The 20,087-nt window shown below is 41.0% G+C and overlaps 1 protein-coding gene across 3 annotated transcripts in view; it reads left to right on the top strand.

Moving 5' to 3' along the window:
* The window catches only part of MAP2K7 (mitogen-activated protein kinase kinase 7), a 34,686-nt gene that overhangs the window by 5,363 nt on the left and 9,236 nt on the right, over positions 1-20,087 (top strand). The window contains exons 2-12 of one of the 3 annotated variants that reach the window (XM_083595586.1): positions 2,197-2,244; positions 12,857-12,945; positions 14,017-14,167; positions 15,039-15,105; positions 15,247-15,360; positions 15,684-15,803; positions 15,929-16,036; positions 17,288-17,467; positions 18,255-18,335; positions 18,840-18,982; positions 19,913-19,958. In XM_083595586.1, coding sequence (XP_083451712.1) covers positions 2,197-2,244; positions 12,857-12,945; positions 14,017-14,167; positions 15,039-15,105; positions 15,247-15,360; positions 15,684-15,803; positions 15,929-16,036; positions 17,288-17,467; positions 18,255-18,335; positions 18,840-18,982; positions 19,913-19,958 — 1,147 coding nt within the window. The remainder of the gene's footprint in view (positions 1-2,196; positions 2,245-12,856; positions 12,946-14,016; positions 14,168-15,038; positions 15,106-15,246; positions 15,361-15,683; positions 15,804-15,928; positions 16,037-17,287; positions 17,468-18,254; positions 18,336-18,839; positions 18,983-19,912; positions 19,959-20,087) is intronic. The other 2 variants (XM_083595587.1, XM_083595588.1) reach the window with 2 other exon arrangements.

The following is a 20,087-nucleotide window of genomic DNA, read 5'->3' as shown; positions in this document are numbered from 1 at the left end:
GAGTGGAAATTGGGATTTCTTATACATTTACAATTAATATTCACACTAAATGGTGGCTTAAATTGAAGTTTTGAAGAGTATAAAAGTCCAAGAGTATTTGGAAGTACATCTAGGTTTTTAATGTGAATGATGCCATCATTGGTAGGTTATAAAATTGATTTCATTGTGACAGAAGTCCTACCAAGTAATCCTTATGGCACAATTTTTCAACCATTTTGGGTCCATGGCTCCCTTGACCAACTACATTCTTGGTGCAACACCCCTGTGGAGCTCAGGAGCCCAGTTATGTCACCCCTTGCCTGCTGAGCTGGCAGCTCCCTTGTGGAGGGCTCCCTCAGCCTCCTCTCTTCTCCCCTCTCCTTGGGAGTCCTCTGGGCATCTGCAGCTGCTGCCTCTGGTCTCTGAGCTGCCTCCTCTGTCCCAAAGAGAGGTGCCTCCTCTCACTGCCCCACAGGGGCCTGGGAAGCACGCCCTGGTCAGCTCCAGACACACCATTCACCTTCTTGTAGCCAAGGCTTCTGCAACAAACAACCGTGTAAGCCTTTGAGAGGCAGAGATGCGAGAAGGCATCAGATGAAGGGAGGGAAGGAAAGAAAGAAAGAGGGACAGAGGCCAGTATTGCCCGTGGCACCCCTGAACACCATTCAAGGCACCCCAGGGTGCCATGGCACACTGATTGAAAACCACTGCCTTATGCCTCAGTCTGCAAGAAGCAACACCAGAGAGCTTTTCATTGTATGTATATGATTTGATGTTACGAGCAGGTGTACTTTGCTTGCTGTTCATATTGCTTATAACATTATTTATATCAGTAAGCCAGTTAATTAACCTCCATGTGTTATCATGAAGCAAAGCAAGGAGTTCATATCCTATTTCAGATCTTGTTTCCTTTCAGGGCATGTAGTGGGGGTCCAACAGAATGAAAGAGTAAATAAGGCGAAGGCTCAGAGAGTGGCGGTTTTCCTTTGATAAGCTAGAGTATGGGTGGGGAACCTAAGGCCCTACAGAGGTTGTTGGAATCCAGTTCCCGTCATCCCTGACAATTGGCAGTGCTGTCTGGGTCTCACGGGAGTTGGAAGTCTATTAACTTCTGGAGGACCCCAGGTCCTTCATCCCTGAGGTAGAGGCTGTTAGCAGAAGATACTGTTTTTATCAGTTGTTTTTTAATCTCATTAGCTTTCAAAAGCAGGAGCAATCATTTCTGCTTCTACGTCTTGGGGATCAACTAAAAACTTTGTGAATTTTTTTTACCTTTTATTTTTTCTTAGAGAATAGGCATATTTTATAACACAAAAGAAATTACTTACGTGCATCAGTTGGGGTGGAAGTCTCTTAGAAAGCAGATTTCAAGGGGAAATGAAGAGAAGTTATTAGCATCTGAGTACTTGGGTAAAAACTAGAACGTTTTGAATACCTTAAAGTAGAAAATATTTCATGAGTTGCAGGGGCATAAGGTTTTGAATATGGTGAGATGTTGCTTATGAGAGGTCTGTTTAACATAGAACCAAGGAGCATAATTTATGTTATCGTCTTTAGATTATCCTTAGTCACCTCTTATGGTTTAAAATGCTGTTAGTAAACGTCATTTTGAGAGTATAGCAAGATCATGGCCTTTAAAGCAAGTCTTTATACTGTGATCAGACCTTGGAACATCACAGATAAAAGGTTTCCTAGGCATCTAGGAATATGAAATATTTGAACAGCATTGGTGCCTAAAAGAAGTGGAGTTTGATTCACATAATATAGTCAGCCAGGTGCAATCTTGGAACATAGACATTTGATGCTGGCTTTGAAAAATTAGAGCTTTGCCCCTGGGTACTTTAAGCACATTTCATGTATATCTATGATTGTGAAGCACTGGGCTAGTTTGTTGATGAAGCCATAGTGAATGGGTTTTGCTTTCTGGAAGGAAGGAAGGCCATTGACCAGAACACTGCTGTGCAAGGGAATTGTTGACTAACAGAACAAGAACCATAGCTGTTTTCATGTTAGAAGCGCTAGGGATGTGAAACCTATGGAATTGATTCCTTACTGTTTGACGCATCACATTTTCACCTTGTCTGTCCCCTTTGTTGGTTTCTTGCCACCTCCACTCTTTATCCTGAAATTGATTTGAATATGAGTTATTTTCATTTTGATGATTTGATTGTTTCTGTTGTGATTTATCGTGTTTTTTTCTTCCTTTTCCCAATCCAGTTATTGTGATCACTCTAAGCCCTGCTCCCGCTCCATCCCAACGTGCAGGTACCAGAACTTTTTATCATCGCAGCTTGGATTTCTTGCATCATTTATTTAATGCTTCCTTCAACTGCATAGAATTGCCACTTGTCTGCTTCTCTTCCAAGTGTGTGTCTGACCCTGCTTCCTTCCCCACTTTCGTATTCTCCTTTACTATTGATCTAGCCTTACTTGCCAAGACTGGCTAGGCAAAGCGGTATGTAAGGCCATGCATGAAAACATGTTTTGATTGTCCACAGCTGCAGTAGTTGCTTAGCACCTTCCTTTCCTGATGATGTCAAAGCACTTTCTGAAGACAGGTAACCATTAAATTTTCACACTGATATTTTCCACCTTCTATCTTCCACCTTCCACTTTAATGTGCCAGAGCCCTCAAGTGGCAAATGGCAGAAATTCATATTGCCATACATTTCCTTAGATTTTCCTGAGTGGAAAGGCAATGTCGAAATGTCAACCTGCATACAGTAAAATTAAGTAGGCTCTGCTTTTTGTGATGTGCAATTGCCTCTGAGGTAGAACCCAGTAGCAAACTGTCAGTGCTGTTGCACACTAGTTTGCTTTAGGGCAGAAAGTCAAGACTGTCCTTTTAGTCAAGGGCAGCTGCTGTAGGGATTTTAAGATGGGAACAGTGTAGCCTTCCTTAGAGTTGAGCAGGGCTCAGATTTCTATGAAGCTCCTAGTAGTGTCTGCTGCATCCCACAACGGTGCCAGACTATGTTTCTGATATAATCTCAGGAGGGCATATATTTATATGTATTTGTTACCTTTGTATGCCTCTTTCCCCCAAAAGAATTTTGATTACTATTAACAGGTTTTCCATGCAGATTCCTGTCTAGGTATCTATTGGTCCCAAATATGCTAAGCTTCAGAGATGGACCTAAATGAGCTATTTCAGACAATTCACTGGGGCTTTTATTGCATATGTTTTGGAGATGTGTGCTGTAAATATATAATTGCTACCTAAATAAGCTGTAATTGGATAATATAAGGTCAGGTGAGAGAGAGCTTTATTTTATTGTTTTAAGAACATCCATTAAACAGCTAATAAAATTCAGTGAAGCACAGATCTAATGCCATAGCCTACATGATATGGGGTGGGAGTCTACAGCAGAAATAAAGCTAGTTCCTCATTTTTTAATTGCTGCTGTTGCATGGTGCTGGAATCTTCCCTGCCTCATACAGAGAGCTGTCCTTGATCTTCTGGATGTTAAAATTATGCTCTGGAAGTTAAAAGGATGCTGTACTGTTAATATTGCTGTAGCAATATCTCTTACTAAGATTAATAAATTAATTAGGTTCTGGGCATATTGGTGCTTATAGAATCATAGGATCAAAAACTGTAGAGTTGGAAAGGACCCTGAGGGTTATCTCATCCAACCCCTTGCAATGCAGGAATCTCAGCCAAAGCATCCATGGCAGATTGGACGAGTCCATGGTAGTACATGAAGAGGGTTGCACTGTAAATGTTAAAGTCACAGCCTTGGCATAGCTTATCATGCCAAGTGTTTTCTTTAGTTTATGCAAATGGGTTTCTTCACCTTCTACCCTGAGCTACTTTAGCTGTGCATTGTGAAATAGCTACTGCATTGTTTTTCTACCCTAGAGGCAGCAGTCTTTGAGTATAGAAAGTACAGAGACCAGTCTGCCATTTTATCTAGTGGGTGCTTGCCTTACAGTGCTTTGAAGCCTTTCAGGATGGGAATGTGTTTCATTAGATTACCTTCCAATGCTTTCCAGTCTTGCCTACCACTAGCTCTTACCTGTGCTTTTGTGCTATGCCACTTGCTCTTTGCAGCTGCCATCCAGCAGAATTTCTTACCCTTCCATTTTCAAGTAGTTATTATTCTAACACTTCTGAAAGCAGCAAATTGGTAGTTTGTATGGTTATTAGGTTTAAGCATGTGTTACTCTTGACTTGCCAGTTCATGGCAGCCATCTGAAGTGCACATGGTACAGGCAACTCATTGTTGACCAAGGTTAACTATGCAACCAGAGCAGCTTGCGAGCAAGGTGGGTTAGTTTCACTTGAGTCTGCACACCTGATCAGGTACTGCCACAAAATCCCATCTCAGCTCCAACTTTTTGGCTTCATTTTTTTCAATTATTTATTGGAAAACTTAATTTTAGTTAATTTCTCTTATATTTGAGTGAATGGGAAGATTCCAGCTTTAACTTTGAATTGTTTTTTTTCTATTGTGGCTGTATAGAAAGTTTAAAATATGACCACTGTGCCTTTTACTGCCTAGAAGTCTAATGGCAAAGAACAATCCCACAAACATTATTTTGTAAGCTGTCTATTGAATTGGCAGATGGAGAAACTTAGGTGACACTTGCAAATATATAGGATTGGCAACTACCTGTATAAAATACATTAGCTGTGTCTCAAAAAAACATGTTGCTACCTGAAATTCTACATGTGAGAGACCACTGGGACTTTAAAAGTAGACATGCCTAGGATTTTTCTGTAAATGGTGCACTTCCATTTCTTCTTTCTGGGTAAATGTAGTCAAAGAGGAACATGGCAGCTTGCTGCTTGAATTCCAAAGGAATTCACGGATCATATTGCTGGATAGTGAGTGAGACATTTTGCAATTTAAATGGTGCAATGCTACTTTTCCTCTCTGGTACACTTCTCCAATGATTAATGGACTGTTAGTTTTAAAATGGATATTCAGAATCTTTATTCTTTTCATTAAGGTAGAAGTGAAAAGGCATATAAACTATATGCATTTTGGGATGCAGGCAACAATATAGGCTTGAGTTATTTCACTAAGTACTGCTGTACAACCACTTTCTAAGCCAGGGTTGGGGGATCGTGTTGGATTCTAATGAGCCCCAACCAGCATGGCCAGTGGTGAGGGATGGTGGGTGTTGTGGTCCAGGAACATCTGGAGAGCCACAAGTTCTGCATTCTGTTCTGTGGGACAGCATTCTGCATTATTATTATTATTATTATTATTATTATTATTATTATTATTATTATTTTATTTATACTCCACCCATCTGGCTGAGTTTCCCAGCCATTTCATTTGGAATAGGTAGTAGAATGCTTGGTGTTAAAAATGACCAGGTTTTGGAGGATGGGGAGATTAGGAAGATAGAATGCAGCTGCTAGAATTAAAATAAAACCATTTTTGTGCTTCGTTATGGAAGGAAAGTTTCCAGACCACAAAGACGGAGGCCCACATTTCTCAGCTTGCAGTTTCTGCAACCTGAAACTGCTCTTATCCCTCTACAGATGATTCTGTGTCATGCTCTAGTTAGCTTTTTCATTCAAATGCTGTCTTGGCCTTTGCCTGCTTAGCTTGTCTTCTCAATCACAAGAGGCCTGAGTTATGAAAGGCCTATGGATTGTTGTCTTGGGGGGGGGGAAGATAGAGAAGCACTTGCAGTCCAGCAGCGGAACGGCAGGTTGGAGGTAGACATTATTAAAATGGCCCTTCTAGGCAATATTGTTTTTAAAGTCTCCTTGTGTGAAAAGAAGCTTTGCCTCCCATTGTTATGGAAGTCCTGCCTACTGTCCGCATCACAACCATCGGAGAATAAACAATTTCAAATATCCCCAAATGAGAAAAAAAAAAAACATACAAATTGAGCAATGATGACAAATTATGCCACTTGACTTTATTTGCATACATTATTTCATAGGGATGAACTCTAGATTGTATTTTTTAAAGAAAATTAAGCACAGAATTCAAGATTACTTGCTTATATAGAGACCAGCTTGGCCTTATATAGCAAAAAATCACTCCTTCGCAGAAATGTAACAGACCAATGATGCTTCACTGTATTTGTGACTCTGGAATGCTACCACATGCTACCACATGAAGGTCTTTTTAGTAACTAGAAGTAAAAAAAAAACCCTTGAGATAACATGCTTTATTCCTTTTGTCACTTCCGTTGCCAGGCCTATTTTTCTTTGTAATTTTTTTTTTTTAAAAAAATACACATTCAAATAGAAAGCTAAAAGGAAGTGTTAAGTCTAGTCTTCATTCTCATTCCCTGTGTGGGTGGTTGGCGTTCCTTGAACCTCACTCATAATCATATCTGTAATTTGCCTGGCACAGGATTAATTCAGTATATGCCAGGAAGAAACAGGATCTAAGTGATTGAATTTTATCCATTTACTTAGAACCATTGAAATTGGTCACCTTAAGTTGGTCAAATCCATTAATTTCAGTGATATGACTAACATTGGATATAAATCACTGTCTCTAAAGTACCTTCCATAAAAGGCAGCCTATCTCCATGGCCCATGAAGAATGTATGTTCAGAAGAATGCCAGTTTGTCTGGATAGCTGAAATACATTTGTATGTGCCTTCATTTCATCATCTCTTGAGAGAAAGTGATCTTAGAAGTGACTACATGGTTTGTGAGCCTTGAACTTGCAGGGTGGTGAAAGTATTTGGTTTAACTTCAGATTTTGAACAAGTGCTAAACCTATGAATATTGACTGGGTTTTTAAAATTAAAGGCATGGGGACTGACACAGAGCATAATTAAATATAACCAAATATTTTTGGAAATATGAAGACTTCACAGTTATCTTTCTAATACTTCTGAAGGTCAGATATATTTCCCCCACTAACCCAGCAGGATTGTGGCTTTAGAAATTTGACTTCCATTATTTTCAATTTTTGATGGAAATCTCTTTGCTAAAATGCAGGACTTTTTATTTATTATTGCATAGATAGACATATTTCACTGAGAACATATCAGTAATACTGACTTTGTAACTCATTCTCTAGAAGCATCAGGGACTTAATTTCCTAGTTTATGACAATTTAATTTTAACCCTTTATCACATGTGTGGTTATTTCATGCATTCTTAATCAGAATATTAAATCACATTAAATCCACCGCTTCCTGGTTTAAAGTAACTAGTGGCTCACAAGCAGAGACAAAATGGAGCTATTTGAACTGGCTTTAGGGGAATGCCTTAAAGCTGCAATGTGGGAAGTTTAAGCAAAAGAAAACATTATTATGCCATGAAACTCCAGGTGCCTTTCCTGAGCAGTCAGGTATATAAGCTCTATCAGCAGTCTCAGTTTAGAGGTGATTTGCAAGAATAATAATTTCCATGATTAAAAATAATAAGTTGGGAATTTGCCCTTAACACAAGAGATCTATTTTTCAAATACATCTGGTGCAAGTTTCTATCACATATAATATGATTGGTACATTGAGCCTGGTTTCAACTCTGGTTAAATTGCTGGTTTAAAGAAAAGCCTTGTATGGGCATGCCAGCAGCTGGAACTAGGTTGTCCTTTTAGCTTGGCTATCACCATTACAGTAATTTAAGCTGATTTATGAAGCTTGCAAAATGTGCAAGTCTGCTCTGCCTGCACTTCTGCCTCCCTGTTCCTAGCCATTGTCGTTCAAAGTAGAGTTCATGTTGAATTCCGTCAGTGCTGGTCTGAAATGGCCATGTAGGGTTATGCCCCATAGCTGGCAAACCACATCATCTGAAGTATCTGGTGAATACTCCAATGTCAGCAGCCTAACTAGTGTTTCTCTTTTCATCTGCTTCCATTCTGTGTGCAGTACCTGCTTATGCCCATCAACTGAACCTTCCTGCTTTGCTCTGCTTCTGTTTTGGCTTTCTTCCATGTCCTGTTCTTCCCACTACAACCGTTTTCTTCCCCTTTAATGTAACCTTTTCCAGTGCTGTACTGGATTGATTGACCATTTCTGCAGCATGATTTTCTCCTCTGATGTGGTTCTCCTTTTGGCAGACAGAGGCTGACAGGTTTGCATGATCAAGCTGTAGTGTAGCATGCAGGCTTCTTCGATTGAGAGCTTGAGTGGGGAGCGTGTTATAAGAATGGATTTCTCCTTTACAGACTATTACTATATTTGGATGCAAGGGGGAGGTGTGCAGTGCAGTAGGGTGTGATGGGGAGAATAGCAGCTAGATTTGCCATACAGTATTTTCACAAGCATTAACGTTTCTGGTTTTCTGAATTGGTATATTGATATCTAGGATTAAGAGAGTATACCCTTTATCCTGTTCGGTGCAGCATGATTGATAATCCTCTACTTTCTTCAAGCCCATCAGCTTCCAGGCAGAATTCTCTGCTGCTCTCCAGAGGGTCCCCATCCTATGGGACCATGCTAGTCTGGACAGTTCAGTTGAAACTTTGGTTCATATGCTCACCTTTCAAACTGCACATCAAAGAAAGCAAATGCTTAACCCAAGAAGATTAAGCCCTTTTCTGTTTGCAGAAGCATCCTGACTGTCCTTGTGTTGGAGGGTACCTTAGCTCCATTAAAGATGGCGAAACCAGAGAGAAGCCGGTGTCCTTTCATGATATCTGCCTCTCTTTCTCCTTACTTCAACAAACGTGATTCTGCTACTGGTTCTGAAAACTCTTTCTTATGTTATAAAGAAGGGTATAAGAAGAAGTTCAAGACTTCATTAAGCCAGTGTGGTGTAGTGGTTAAGAGCGGTAGTCTCGTAATCTGGTGAACCAGGTTCGCTTCCCCGCTCCTCCACATGCAGCTGCTGGGTGACCTTGGGCCAGTCACACTTCTTTGAAGTCTCTCAGCCTCACTCACCTCACAGAGTGTTTGTTGTGGGGGAGGAAGGGAAAGGAGAACGTTAGCCGCTTTGAGACTCCCTAGGGTAGTGATAAAGCAGGATATCAAATCCAAACTCTTCTTCTCTTCTTAATGTGGAACCTGCAGATCTCAGAGATAAACAAATCCCAAGTTACAGTTGAATTGGGGGGAAAGTGAAAGCTGCCACTTCTGTCTGTCTTACAACATATGAGTAAGCCCCGAGATTAATATATGCCACTCCTCTTCCATCAATCAGGAGAGGCATATCACATAGTTCAGACCCACTACCAGGGGCCAAGCAAGCACAGTTGCATTGTGCTAGATATGGCACATATGATTCAGATATAAGCCAGCCTGGTACAAAAACTCGTATCTGCCTAGATAATTGTTTGTGTGTCAAGGCAGCTGAAATGCAGTTTTTTGGCAAACCATATTCCCAGATAGAATTACTCACTGCCAAACTGGTTTAGTCCCATGAGACTGACTGTATAAGAAACATGATGTTCCTAAGGAGGCAGGAGAAAACAGCAATGAATTCTGTAGAGCAGGGGTACCCAACATGTTGCCCTCCATATGTTGCTGGACTTGAATTCCCATCTTATCTGACCATTAGCCAAGCCAGCTGGGCTGGTGGGAGTTTGAGTCCAACAGCATTTGGAGAGCACTGTGTTTGCTACCGCTGCTGTAGAGGCTTCTGGAACACATTTTTAAATGGCAAAACTGCTACTTCTTTGCCAATAAACTTTACAGTGTTTGTCCATCACAATACTCTTATTAAGGTATTATTTTCACTTTATAGGTTTCACTCCCTCCAAGGTTAAATTATGCTGCTTCATTGGTCACCGGCTTGCTTTTGTTAATAGAGATTCTTAAGCAACTTTAATCTACTGCTTGCAGTTTGCTATAGGCACAATCCTATCTGTGCTTGACAAATCAAAGTGTTCCCAATAGTAGGAAGCCCCAAACCACTGCTATAAGAGCATGCAATAGAGAGCTATTGGAGAGGTAAGAGTGAATGTTTTATAAGAGAGATAATTTTTTAAAAAACCAAGTGAAGCCAGAAGAAAACTTTTGAGATTGTAGCTCAGTTCACTTGTAAATGTCTACTCAGTGTGGGACTTGGTGAAATGATGATTTTCTATCCAGAAAAATCTATGAAAATTATCATTTGCTTATAACTGCCGTCATTTTTGTTGTAGACATAATCCTGACTCACCCTTTTGGTATTTTGGCCCCTGGATCCCTTGCTCTTTCAGAACCCTAAGGTACTCATTAAAAAATGTTGTAGGAAAAGAAACAGATACAAAATGTAATTCTAAATCAAAAAATTGTCCCTGATTCTTTAACTTATAAACAGAATATTGCCCGAAACTATCTACAGAAATGGTGTACATATTTAGATGGCAGTCAAAAGTGTTTGACGGATTTGAACTGCAGAGGCTTAAAATACTATAGTGATATGCACCTATGTCCAACCCAGAGTCCATTTATTTGAGAAGGTCTGTTCTGAGCATGACTAATGTTGAATATCAGCATATGTTCCAAGAAAACTTTGAAATGATATGGATCCTACCAGATGGGTTTTTAATGAGCTTAAGACCAATCTCTGTTCATTTTTGTAGTGTTGATTTTCAAACTGGATGGGCTGTCCTCTCAATGCAGAATTCTGTTAACTTCACTAATTGCTGTAGCACTTCGCTTTTGAAGTCACTTGCAAAGTAATATACCCTTTTTTTAACCTATGCACACTGGTGTGGGAAGAAAAGCCAAATTATAAAAAAGAATGAAAAAGCCAGTTAAAGGAATAAACTCATAATAAGTTTTTTTATTCTTTGCATTGTTTCTGAGGACACTCTTCCATAGCTCTCCCAGGGCAAACCAAAGATATGTTATGGTGCTGAAAAAGGTTTTTTGAAATGCTATGTGTGGCTCCTTTAAATCTAAAGCCTATGCCATTGAAAACTTTATGAAAAATTGTTGCCAAACCTGAGCTTTAATACAACATAGCTGTTCCATGAGCAAGACTGCAGTGTTTCTGAAAACTATGGGAGACCAGGAAGGAATATCACATTAAATAATGGTTTCTTAAATTAATGTAATTCAATAGTGTTTGAGACTTCATCAGAGTTGAATCTCCCATTTTTGCAGCAATAACATTTCCACCTCTTTTAAATAGTTTTTATCCCCTAAAATAAGCAAAAAGGTTAATGCTTTTCATACCTACTAGGTGGAGACAACCTGGAGAGCAGATGTTTGTATGATGACACTTATATTTCTACCATTGATCTGCCATACTTGATCTGCTATTTGTGGAAACTAGGCCTCAGCTAGTTAGCTGCTTCTAAGATTAGTGACTTAGCTAGTCAGGACCCACCTATATACCCCAGTCCTTTGATGGAAAGTGAAGCACCTTTAGATTCTTCTGCTCCTTTGCCCACAGAACCAGTCCTACCAACACATCCTCCAAACTTCTCATTAGAAATTTGTGTTCACTGTTGCAACAGAAAACCTTAATAAAACCCATACTATTTCCTTTATGTTGTATTTATAGCATACATTGTAATTAATGCTTTAATCTTTGCCTTTCTGGTAATTGAATAAGTTTAGAGAAATTCAAGGTAGCGCTGAGGAGATTGCTCTATCGGTGCAAGCAGTTCTGCTTGTTTGATGGAACAACCTCTACACTCCCCCTGTGTCATTCTGGGGAGTCTCTAAAACACCCCCCCCCCAGCCACTGGGTGGGCATTGGGGGGGAAACCTGTTGTGTGGTGGAAGCATTTGCATGGACTTCTGCTAGTGAGACCATTTAGCTGAATCTGGCACCTTGTACATTTTGCCAACCTGGACTGCAGAAATTTTCATCCATTTCCTGTATTTTCTTTCTTTGCTTTCAGGTTATACTAGAAGCTCCTTTTCAGGGAATTTAAAAATCCTGCACTGGCCATTTTAGAATTCTCTTGTCCTTAGCAATAAAAACGATTATGCCATATATATATATATATATATATATATATATATATATATCAGAAATAGTCAGCTCTCCTTAATTAATTTTCTAGCTGAGGAAGCTTCCTTTTTGGAGTTGAATTCAGATGACCTGTACTCCATTGGTTTGCTCCTATCCTCTGCCCCAAGGGATTATGTACAAGCATTTTGTGGTCACTTGCAAGAGAAGCAAGCATCACCTTTAGTAGTTTTCATGAACTGGTACTAATTGAGATGAACCACAATTTTAAAACCCCTTACTCTTCAGTTGGGGGGTTGTCTCACGTCCTCCATGATTTTGTCATCCTATAAATCTTTGTAGCGTGGACCGCACTGCACATTACAGTGAAACATATCGAGAACAAGCTGATCTGAGTATTAAGACATCCCTTGTTACAATCTCACTTCATGACCTCTTTTGGCTAGCCTCAGTATCCCTTTTTCCACCTGTTATACTGATCTACCTTACACAACAGTTGTAAGGATTATGGATGCAATATAAAGGGGGCTCTTTTAACAGAAGATGTACATTTTGCTACCGTAATAGAGCTTCATTGTTTATATTTTAAAAAGTACCAGGAAACTGGTACTTGAGAATCCACTTGAGTACCGGCAACCTATCATAACTAACTGACAGTAGCAGCACTTCTCTCTCTGCCTCTCCCACCTTAATATTTGCAACCTTGGGGGGATAGAAGTGTTTCAGAAATTAAAATTAAAAAATAACGTTGTTGCTGAGTTCCGTTGAGCAACCTTGTCATTGTTAATGGTGAGATTGCGATATGGAAGTCAGTATTTCTACTTTAGCCAAGGGCTATTGTTGAGGTTGTTGAAGGAAATTGTGTGTGGCTGAGCTTTTTATTTTTCAAATGAGCAAGCAAATCCACTGGGGCCGGGGTGGGGAACTTGTGTCCTGCCAGACGTTGTTGAACTCCCACCTCCCGCCAGCATGGCCATTGATCAAGGATGATGCAGGTTGGATTCTGGCTTCTGGAGGGTCACAGCTTCCCCACCACAGCACTACAACTTATTCACTGGTTGATTTAAGGGACAATCCTGTTCCCATTTGTAGAAATAAGCCATGGCACCAAGAATATGAGTTGCAGCTTTGTATTCTGCTTGATCTCATGATGCACTGCTTAGCCTCTGAGCTAAGTGGAGGTGAGTTGGGATGTCTGTGTAGAATTGTTGTACTCTGGCTGTGTGCCTCGCTGTGTCTTCCTATTTTTGGATAAAACCTGTGTAGACACAGGAAACCAGGTAAAATATGAAAGGTTATGGAAAGAATTGCAGTATCAAATAATTGTACACATTGTGCTGGAAAGATTAGACCTAACCATTCAGCTACTAACAGATGTTGCTAAAACCTGTGCAGCATGACTTCTGCTTGCCTGTGCTATTCCCAGGATACTGCATTTTCTTGATCTAGGTGCCCTGAAGGGTCCCCTCTTTTAGATTTGTTCAAAAATGGATAGTTGCCCTTAGAATGCTCTCTTCAGGCTTAGCAGAGACCTCTGTCTAAATATGCTTGTGCTAAGACCAAGCAGGAAGAAAGTTCTTGGTGCGATCTCACATCACACTCACTGCACAAGCCCCTGGGCAGAGAAACTAGGCAAGGTGGGCAGCTTTATCTTTGGTTCCAGAGCAGGTTCTTTCTAAAAATGGATTTAACCACACATACTCTCCCTCCTGGTCCTAGGCCCAGATTAAGCCTGCAAACAACTTGCCAGTATAATAGCCACACAGTCATTGATCTGCGTACCAGGCAGGTCACTGGTGCCTACCAATGTAACATGAATATGCCAGCTTATGGCTTCTTCCCAGGCAACAGATGCCTACTGTTTTAATATATGCATAGGTACCAACAATCCAGTTTAACTTGCTGCATGAGTGAAGCCTGGCCACCCTCTCGGGAAAACAGGGGAAGACCTATTGATTGTGCCCAGACAGAGCTATCCCCAGGATGGTACAGTTAAAAGCTGTGGCTTCCACACAGATTTGAGAAGATGGTATTTTAGAACACTTTGGGAGTACAGTAGGGCTAAGCTGACACCTCAGAAGTCAAGGTAACAACTGACTTTTTATTGCAACCACAGGCTGGTTTTCTAGCACCCCTGCCTTCAAGACAAGAAACATTGTGGGCTTGGGCTGCAAAGGAGCCTAGCTAGAACCAGGAGCCCATGCATTGCTGCCTCCCTGCCTGACTTTTCCTCTCCTCTCCTCTCCTCTCAGCATTGCAGCTTCCCTTAGCCAACGATGGAAGTAGCCGTTCCACCTCTTTGGACAACTCGCCCCAGCATCATCACACTCATCCGTCACGCCCCCGAAACTTTCTGGGCTTGCCTCCTCAGCCCCCCTTCCACATGAACAAGAGCATGGAGAGGTAAGCAGAACTAGAGCAAATGAGGCAGGTTCTGGTGCACTGTGTTCATCTTCACTGCTGTATTGAGACAGGAGGGACCAACTTGTCTTGAGAAAGGGAAGCAGTTTGGAGCAAAGGTTTTATGTTGTGCTTGCCATTTGATCAGACAGGTCTGCGCACAATACATGAAGCGTTTGCTGTCCTTGTGCCTGTACAGCCGTGGATAATAGCGTGTTGGGGAACTGAATGTTCTCTAGGCACTTTAATCTTGTTGCTTATTGCTATTGCCACAGTCTTAACAGCTGCTTCACACTGTTCTTTTGATGTAAGAGGCAGAGCTTTTGAAAAGGGCTCCTGTCTCAAACCATCTTTGTTAGGTAGATACGGAACTTTCATAACCCCTAGTTGCCTTGAGTTGCATTATTTTTTTGGAATATCATGTAATATCAGTAGCAGCCCATGCAAAGTTTAAACTCTCCTGTTTGTGAATTAATGGGCTAAGTTTGTCTGCTAAATGAGTGATTTATAGCATGCACACAAAAATATACAGTAATGGCCCTGGGAGTTAGTAGAGGACCTGCTGCTTTTTTGGGTTTCAACAGGTAATAAAAACTCATGATTTAACCTGCACTGTTCTGATCTGCAGATTGAGATGTCTTGTTATGTAAGTGACTTGTGAGTTGCTGGCTTTGAATTCATATTAGAAATTCTCTCATGATGGAGATCTACTAGTTCATAGGGTTCTCTAGATGCCCTTGTTGAGAAGAAGAATGTGTGGCTCTCCACAGAGATGGAGCCTGTTTCTGCAAAGAGAAGGGTCTGAGATGTTCGTATGCCATGGCTAAATGGAAGCAAACACAATATTTTTCCTTTTTTCTCTTTCCCTTTCTAGTATAGAGATTGATGAGAAACTGCAGGAAATTATGAAGCAAACGGGCTACTTGACCATCGGAGGGCAGGTGAGCTGACTTGACAGGTGCAGTAGTTCAAAATATATTGAAGCCTGATGTATATTAAGAATTAACCAAAAGCAACCCCCCACCCTTTTCAATATAAAATGGATTGACGAGTAGCTTCTCTATGTGCTCATCTTCTCACAGAGATACCAAGCAGAAATCAATGACCTAGAAAATCTGGGTGAGATTGGAAGTGGGACGTGTGGACAGGTGTGGAAAATGCGTTTCAAGAAGACTGGACACATCATAGCTGTGAAGGTGAGGTAGATCTACTGGGTGTTGAGTGGAAGATATCTTAAGATGAAAGGAAATGGCAGAGTTGGACTTCTAGAGGGTTCATTGCTGGTGAAACTCTTAGGTGCCACAGATTATTTGGTTCCTGTGTCAGCTGCTGAGAGAGAATCCAGTTGGGCAGGATTAAGTGGGCCTTAACTTTCTTTGATGGAAAGTAGTGTGCTCTGTGAATTAATCATAAAGCAGTTAAGGGCCATGAGGCCCTTTGTGGGTCAAAGCATTATCACCCACGACTCTTTAGTCTCTTTCTACTTCTGCTCCTAATTCCCATTCTCTTCTCTGTTCAGCAAATGCGTCGTTCTGGTAACAAAGAGGAGAACAAGAGGATTCTGATGGACCTGGATGTGGTGCTGAAGAGTCATGACTGTCCTTACATTGTTCAGTGCTTTGGAACTTTCATCACAAATGTAAATGAAGGCGATGCTACTGTTTTCTCAAGTCCGCCTGTATTTTTCAATGTATTTAGAACAGCCACATCATAATAACCTTAACTTTTACTTCTTTTTTTTTATCCCCCCCCCCCATCCCTTAGACTGATGTTTTTATAGCCATGGAGCTAATGGGCACATGTGCAGAGAAGCTGAAAAAACGAATCCAAGGGCCTATCCCTGAGAGGATCTTGGGAAAGATGACTGTGGCGGTGAGGGTTTTGTTTTTTTGTTTTTTGTTTTGCTTTTTACATTTAGATCCCACATTTCCCCCATCTAGACATTGGCCCAGTTCACATGGCATGCTAAACATGGAACGAATAGCATGCTGGTATAGGCTACTTAATAGTACTCCTTCCTTGCTTCAGCTGTGGCAGATTCACAGATAAAACAAGCTATATACCTGGTCTGTCATGTCGCCTGGACTTGGGCTCATGGCTTGTTTCCTCCAAACAACTGATGAGTAGTAACAAAGGTTTATTCTTGGGTTACCACTTGAGGTTTGTTTGGAGGAAACAAGCCATGAGTCCAGATCCACACAACATGACAAGCTAGAATCTGGCTTGTTTTGTCTGTGACACAGAGGAGCCATTAATTGCTTCCAGGTTTCCATGATCATGGCTTTTAAGGAGATGTGTTGTGCTTCAAACTCCTTCCTGCCTATGGCATCCAGGTATTTTTCTTTTTCAGCTGTGTTTTCTGCTGTTTTTGAAGGGACAGCAACCATTCTCCACTTGTTATTTGTTATTTTATATACCATTCTCCTCCATTTACTTGAGCCTCACACGTCTGTTTCTCTTTTGGCACACAGAAATGAGCTAAGCTTCCCTGCTTGGAGCAAAATGCTGTTGTGGACAGCAGAGGGAGTAAGATTTTTTAAATAGTGACTGCACTGTTGGGCGGATTTTGGCAAAATTTGGAACCCAGGAGTGGGTGCTCTGTTCTGTGTGGTTGTTTTGATTTCCTTTTGGCCATGTGCGCCCCTTTGATGCTGCATAATGAGATGTGGTAAAATCTAGGGCTCGGTTGAAGAGTCTGAAGTATTATCATACCCCACTGAAAACTATGAAGTCCAATATCTCACCTTAGGATTCCAAGAATAGTAACAGCATTTCAATAGTAACAACAGTTCATGAACATGCCACCTTTCTTTTCCCCCGGTGGTATCCCTGAAAACTGCTTGGTAATCTACATGACTGAAGGGCTGTGCTGTAACGCTGTCTCCCCACAAGTTGTTGTGTATACAAGACGTTTTGCCCCAGATAGCTGAAACTATCTTTTCCAAGTATCACGAAAGCCTCAGACTGATTGCTGAGTGCATAACCTTTGTTCTCTAAGCAGCACATGTTTTTACAGGCACGTTGATAAAAGGGTATCATGAGTTCTAGACTAGTTCTGAGTTGTTTTCCTTATAGTGAGCAATGATTAATTCTTCCGCATTGTTTCCGATGTGTTGCTTTCAGATTGTCAAAGCGCTCTACTATCTGAAAGAGAAGCATGGTGTCATCCATAGAGATGTGAAGCCTTCAAATATCTTGTTGGATGAGAGGGGGCAAATCAAATTGTGTGACTTCGGGATCAGTGGGAGGCTGGTGGACTCGAAAGCCAAAACCCGGAGTGCTGGTTGCGCAGCATATATGGCGGTAAGAGATGGGCAGATGGCGAGAGAACAGCAGCAGGAATCTTGCTGTGCTGTGATGGAACTGAGTAAAAAAAAACCTATAAAAAAAAACTGACGTTGTATGTTGCTCTTCCTACAAATTGCTCAGAATAGCTTGTGTATGATTTAATTACATACTCTTTATTTGTTAAACTTTTATGTCATTCTTCCTCCAAGCTGCTTTGCATGGGTTGGGTATGATCCCTAGCAGTCTCATCCTAGCAGTGGTCTAGGCCAGACCCGCTTCGTTGCAGCCGTTGAAATGCACCATGTGTCTCGATAACTTCTCTCCAGGACTAAGAATTCCATCGCTTGCATTTTACTATAGAAAGTTGTCACTAGAATTGGCCTGAGCTTTTGGGAAACTGTATGGCAACTATTATGCAGATGCTGTTACGGTATCAAAACAGCCTGCATTTTGTCTTAGCAACATCCAGTAGGATTCAGCTAAGTTTTTGTGTGCATGGAACAAGGCCCACTCATGCAGTGAAACTCTCCCTCCTCTCCCCATGTACCCATGTGCTTCCCCCTAAATCTGCTCTGGAAGGTTGAGGGAACCCCCAGAACAGGTTTAGGAGGATGGGGGAAGTCTTGTTGTGTGAGTGGCGTTCATTCTGTGCACACCCACACACCCACTTCATGCTGCATTCAATTCCACCCATGGTTTGGCTTCTGTAATTAGGGGAATCTTGCTAGGTGCAGATAAGAGACCAGTAGCAAAGAGTAGCAAAGATTTTTGACTGAATTTGTAATAATCTTTTTGCTTCCAGCCTGAGAGAATAGATCCCCCTGATCCCTCAAAACCAGATTATGATATCCGTGCAGATGTTTGGAGCCTGGGCATCTCTCTGGTAAGTAAAACCTGCTCCCCATGTTTAAGGAAATTTGTGTACCTTAATATGCTTGTTGGGATCTTCAGGTTCTGGATCATATCTCAACCATCCTTTAATGTATGCAGTGCTTAATACATGACATAAACAGCAATAAGCTTTGGGGTGAGTTTTTCTTCAATTTTTTTAAATGGAGTTAACTGATTCAAAGGAGGCTGAATTCTGGCTATCCTGAACCCCATTTTTGTCTCTGCTGTTGAGGCTGGATAAGCCAAGTGATCATTCTGTTCCACATTTCTTCCCTTTCTTGCTCTCGTCTCTTTCTGTACAATCATTTAGAATTGTGTTGTTTGTATGGATTTTTATCTATTTGCTTTTGTTGTAAACTGCCCTGCGGCTTATATGCAAATAGTGGCCTATACATCACTGAAGCATCATTGAAGAGATGCTGATGATAATCATGCTTTTTAGATTATTCCCATTTTTAAGCCCTTATTCTTCATTTCTCTACCACCCTTAATGCAGGTTGAGCTGGCTACAGGTCAGTTCCCCTACAAGAACTGTAAAACAGATTTTGAAGTCCTCACCAAGGTGTTGCAGGAAGATCCTCCCCTTCTCCCAAACAACATGGGATTTTCTGTGGATTTCCAGTCCTTTGTGAAAGACTGGTGAGTGAAGTGCCTTAAATTCATGTTATGTAGAGCAGCTGCTTCAACATTTCTTACATAGACAGGAAGCCCTGCAGTTCCAGCTGGTTCCTCACTTTCCTGCTGAACTCTTGCACACCAGTTGCTTTCTCAGATATTGGTTAATGTTCATTCTAGGACACCCCATCTTCAATACTATTAATAGTGTAGGTAAAAGAATTGGAACTGTTCTACTTGTTCAAACTGGTACCATGCTCTTCTAAAGACTGAACTCAACCTGTGCTGGTGATTTCCACCTAGAAAGGAAATCCCATATCTGCCTCCAGGACAGCTGTGCTTAAATTCTGGGCTAGCACATCGTTGTGTATGACCTCTTCTTGTCTACACATTCCTGGCTCTTACCTCTTTTCTGTGTCTGATGTACCGATTCTTAAAGGTGTAGGAAATCCTTCATTGCCATGGAAATATAAAGTAACATGTCGTAAGTTAGTTACATTTCCCCATCTTTCCTTGTTTCCATTCCTTCCAACAATTAGGCAGCTGTAAATGAATTGCACTCCTTGCAACTGGCATTGACACTTCCACAAATGTTCAAACAGAAAATCCTCTTCTGATAGTGATTGTTTTGTTTCAGTTAACTTTGAGCTTTGTTTCAGTTAACTTTGAGCTTATTTGCCACTCCTGGATTCCATCATCCTCACGTAAGATTGTTGCAGACTGCCATGGGATACTGGGCATAGGAAGTTGACCCTGAAAGATTATTGGTACGGCAGGATAATGGACTTCATCCTGTTTGGCTGAGAGAGTTTGAAACTTAGAGTAGACCTATGTCAATATGAGCTCTGTTTGCAAGGATCCATTATGCATCAGGTAGTGGAAACATGCCGTGTTGGTTGCTCCATAAAATAAATTGGATCCTGTGTTTTGAATGTGTGTTTCTGTTATTTCTAGCCTTACTAAAGATCACAGGAAGAGACCAAAGTACAACAAGCTACTTGTAAGTATTGGTCACACCTCTTTCATTGTGAATATTTAAAAAAATCCCCCAGGGCTTGGAAAAAGGCCACAGTGGGTGCTTCTGCCAACCCTTAAAGTTTAGAAATAACCAGTAACATTTCTTGGAACT

The sequence above is a fragment of the Podarcis filfolensis genome, assembly GCF_964270895.1.
Source record: "Podarcis filfolensis genome assembly, chromosome: 2".
Classification (NCBI taxonomy): domain Eukaryota; kingdom Metazoa; phylum Chordata; class Lepidosauria; order Squamata; family Lacertidae; genus Podarcis; species Podarcis filfolensis.
This window is presented reverse-complemented; position numbering and strand designations above follow the sequence as displayed.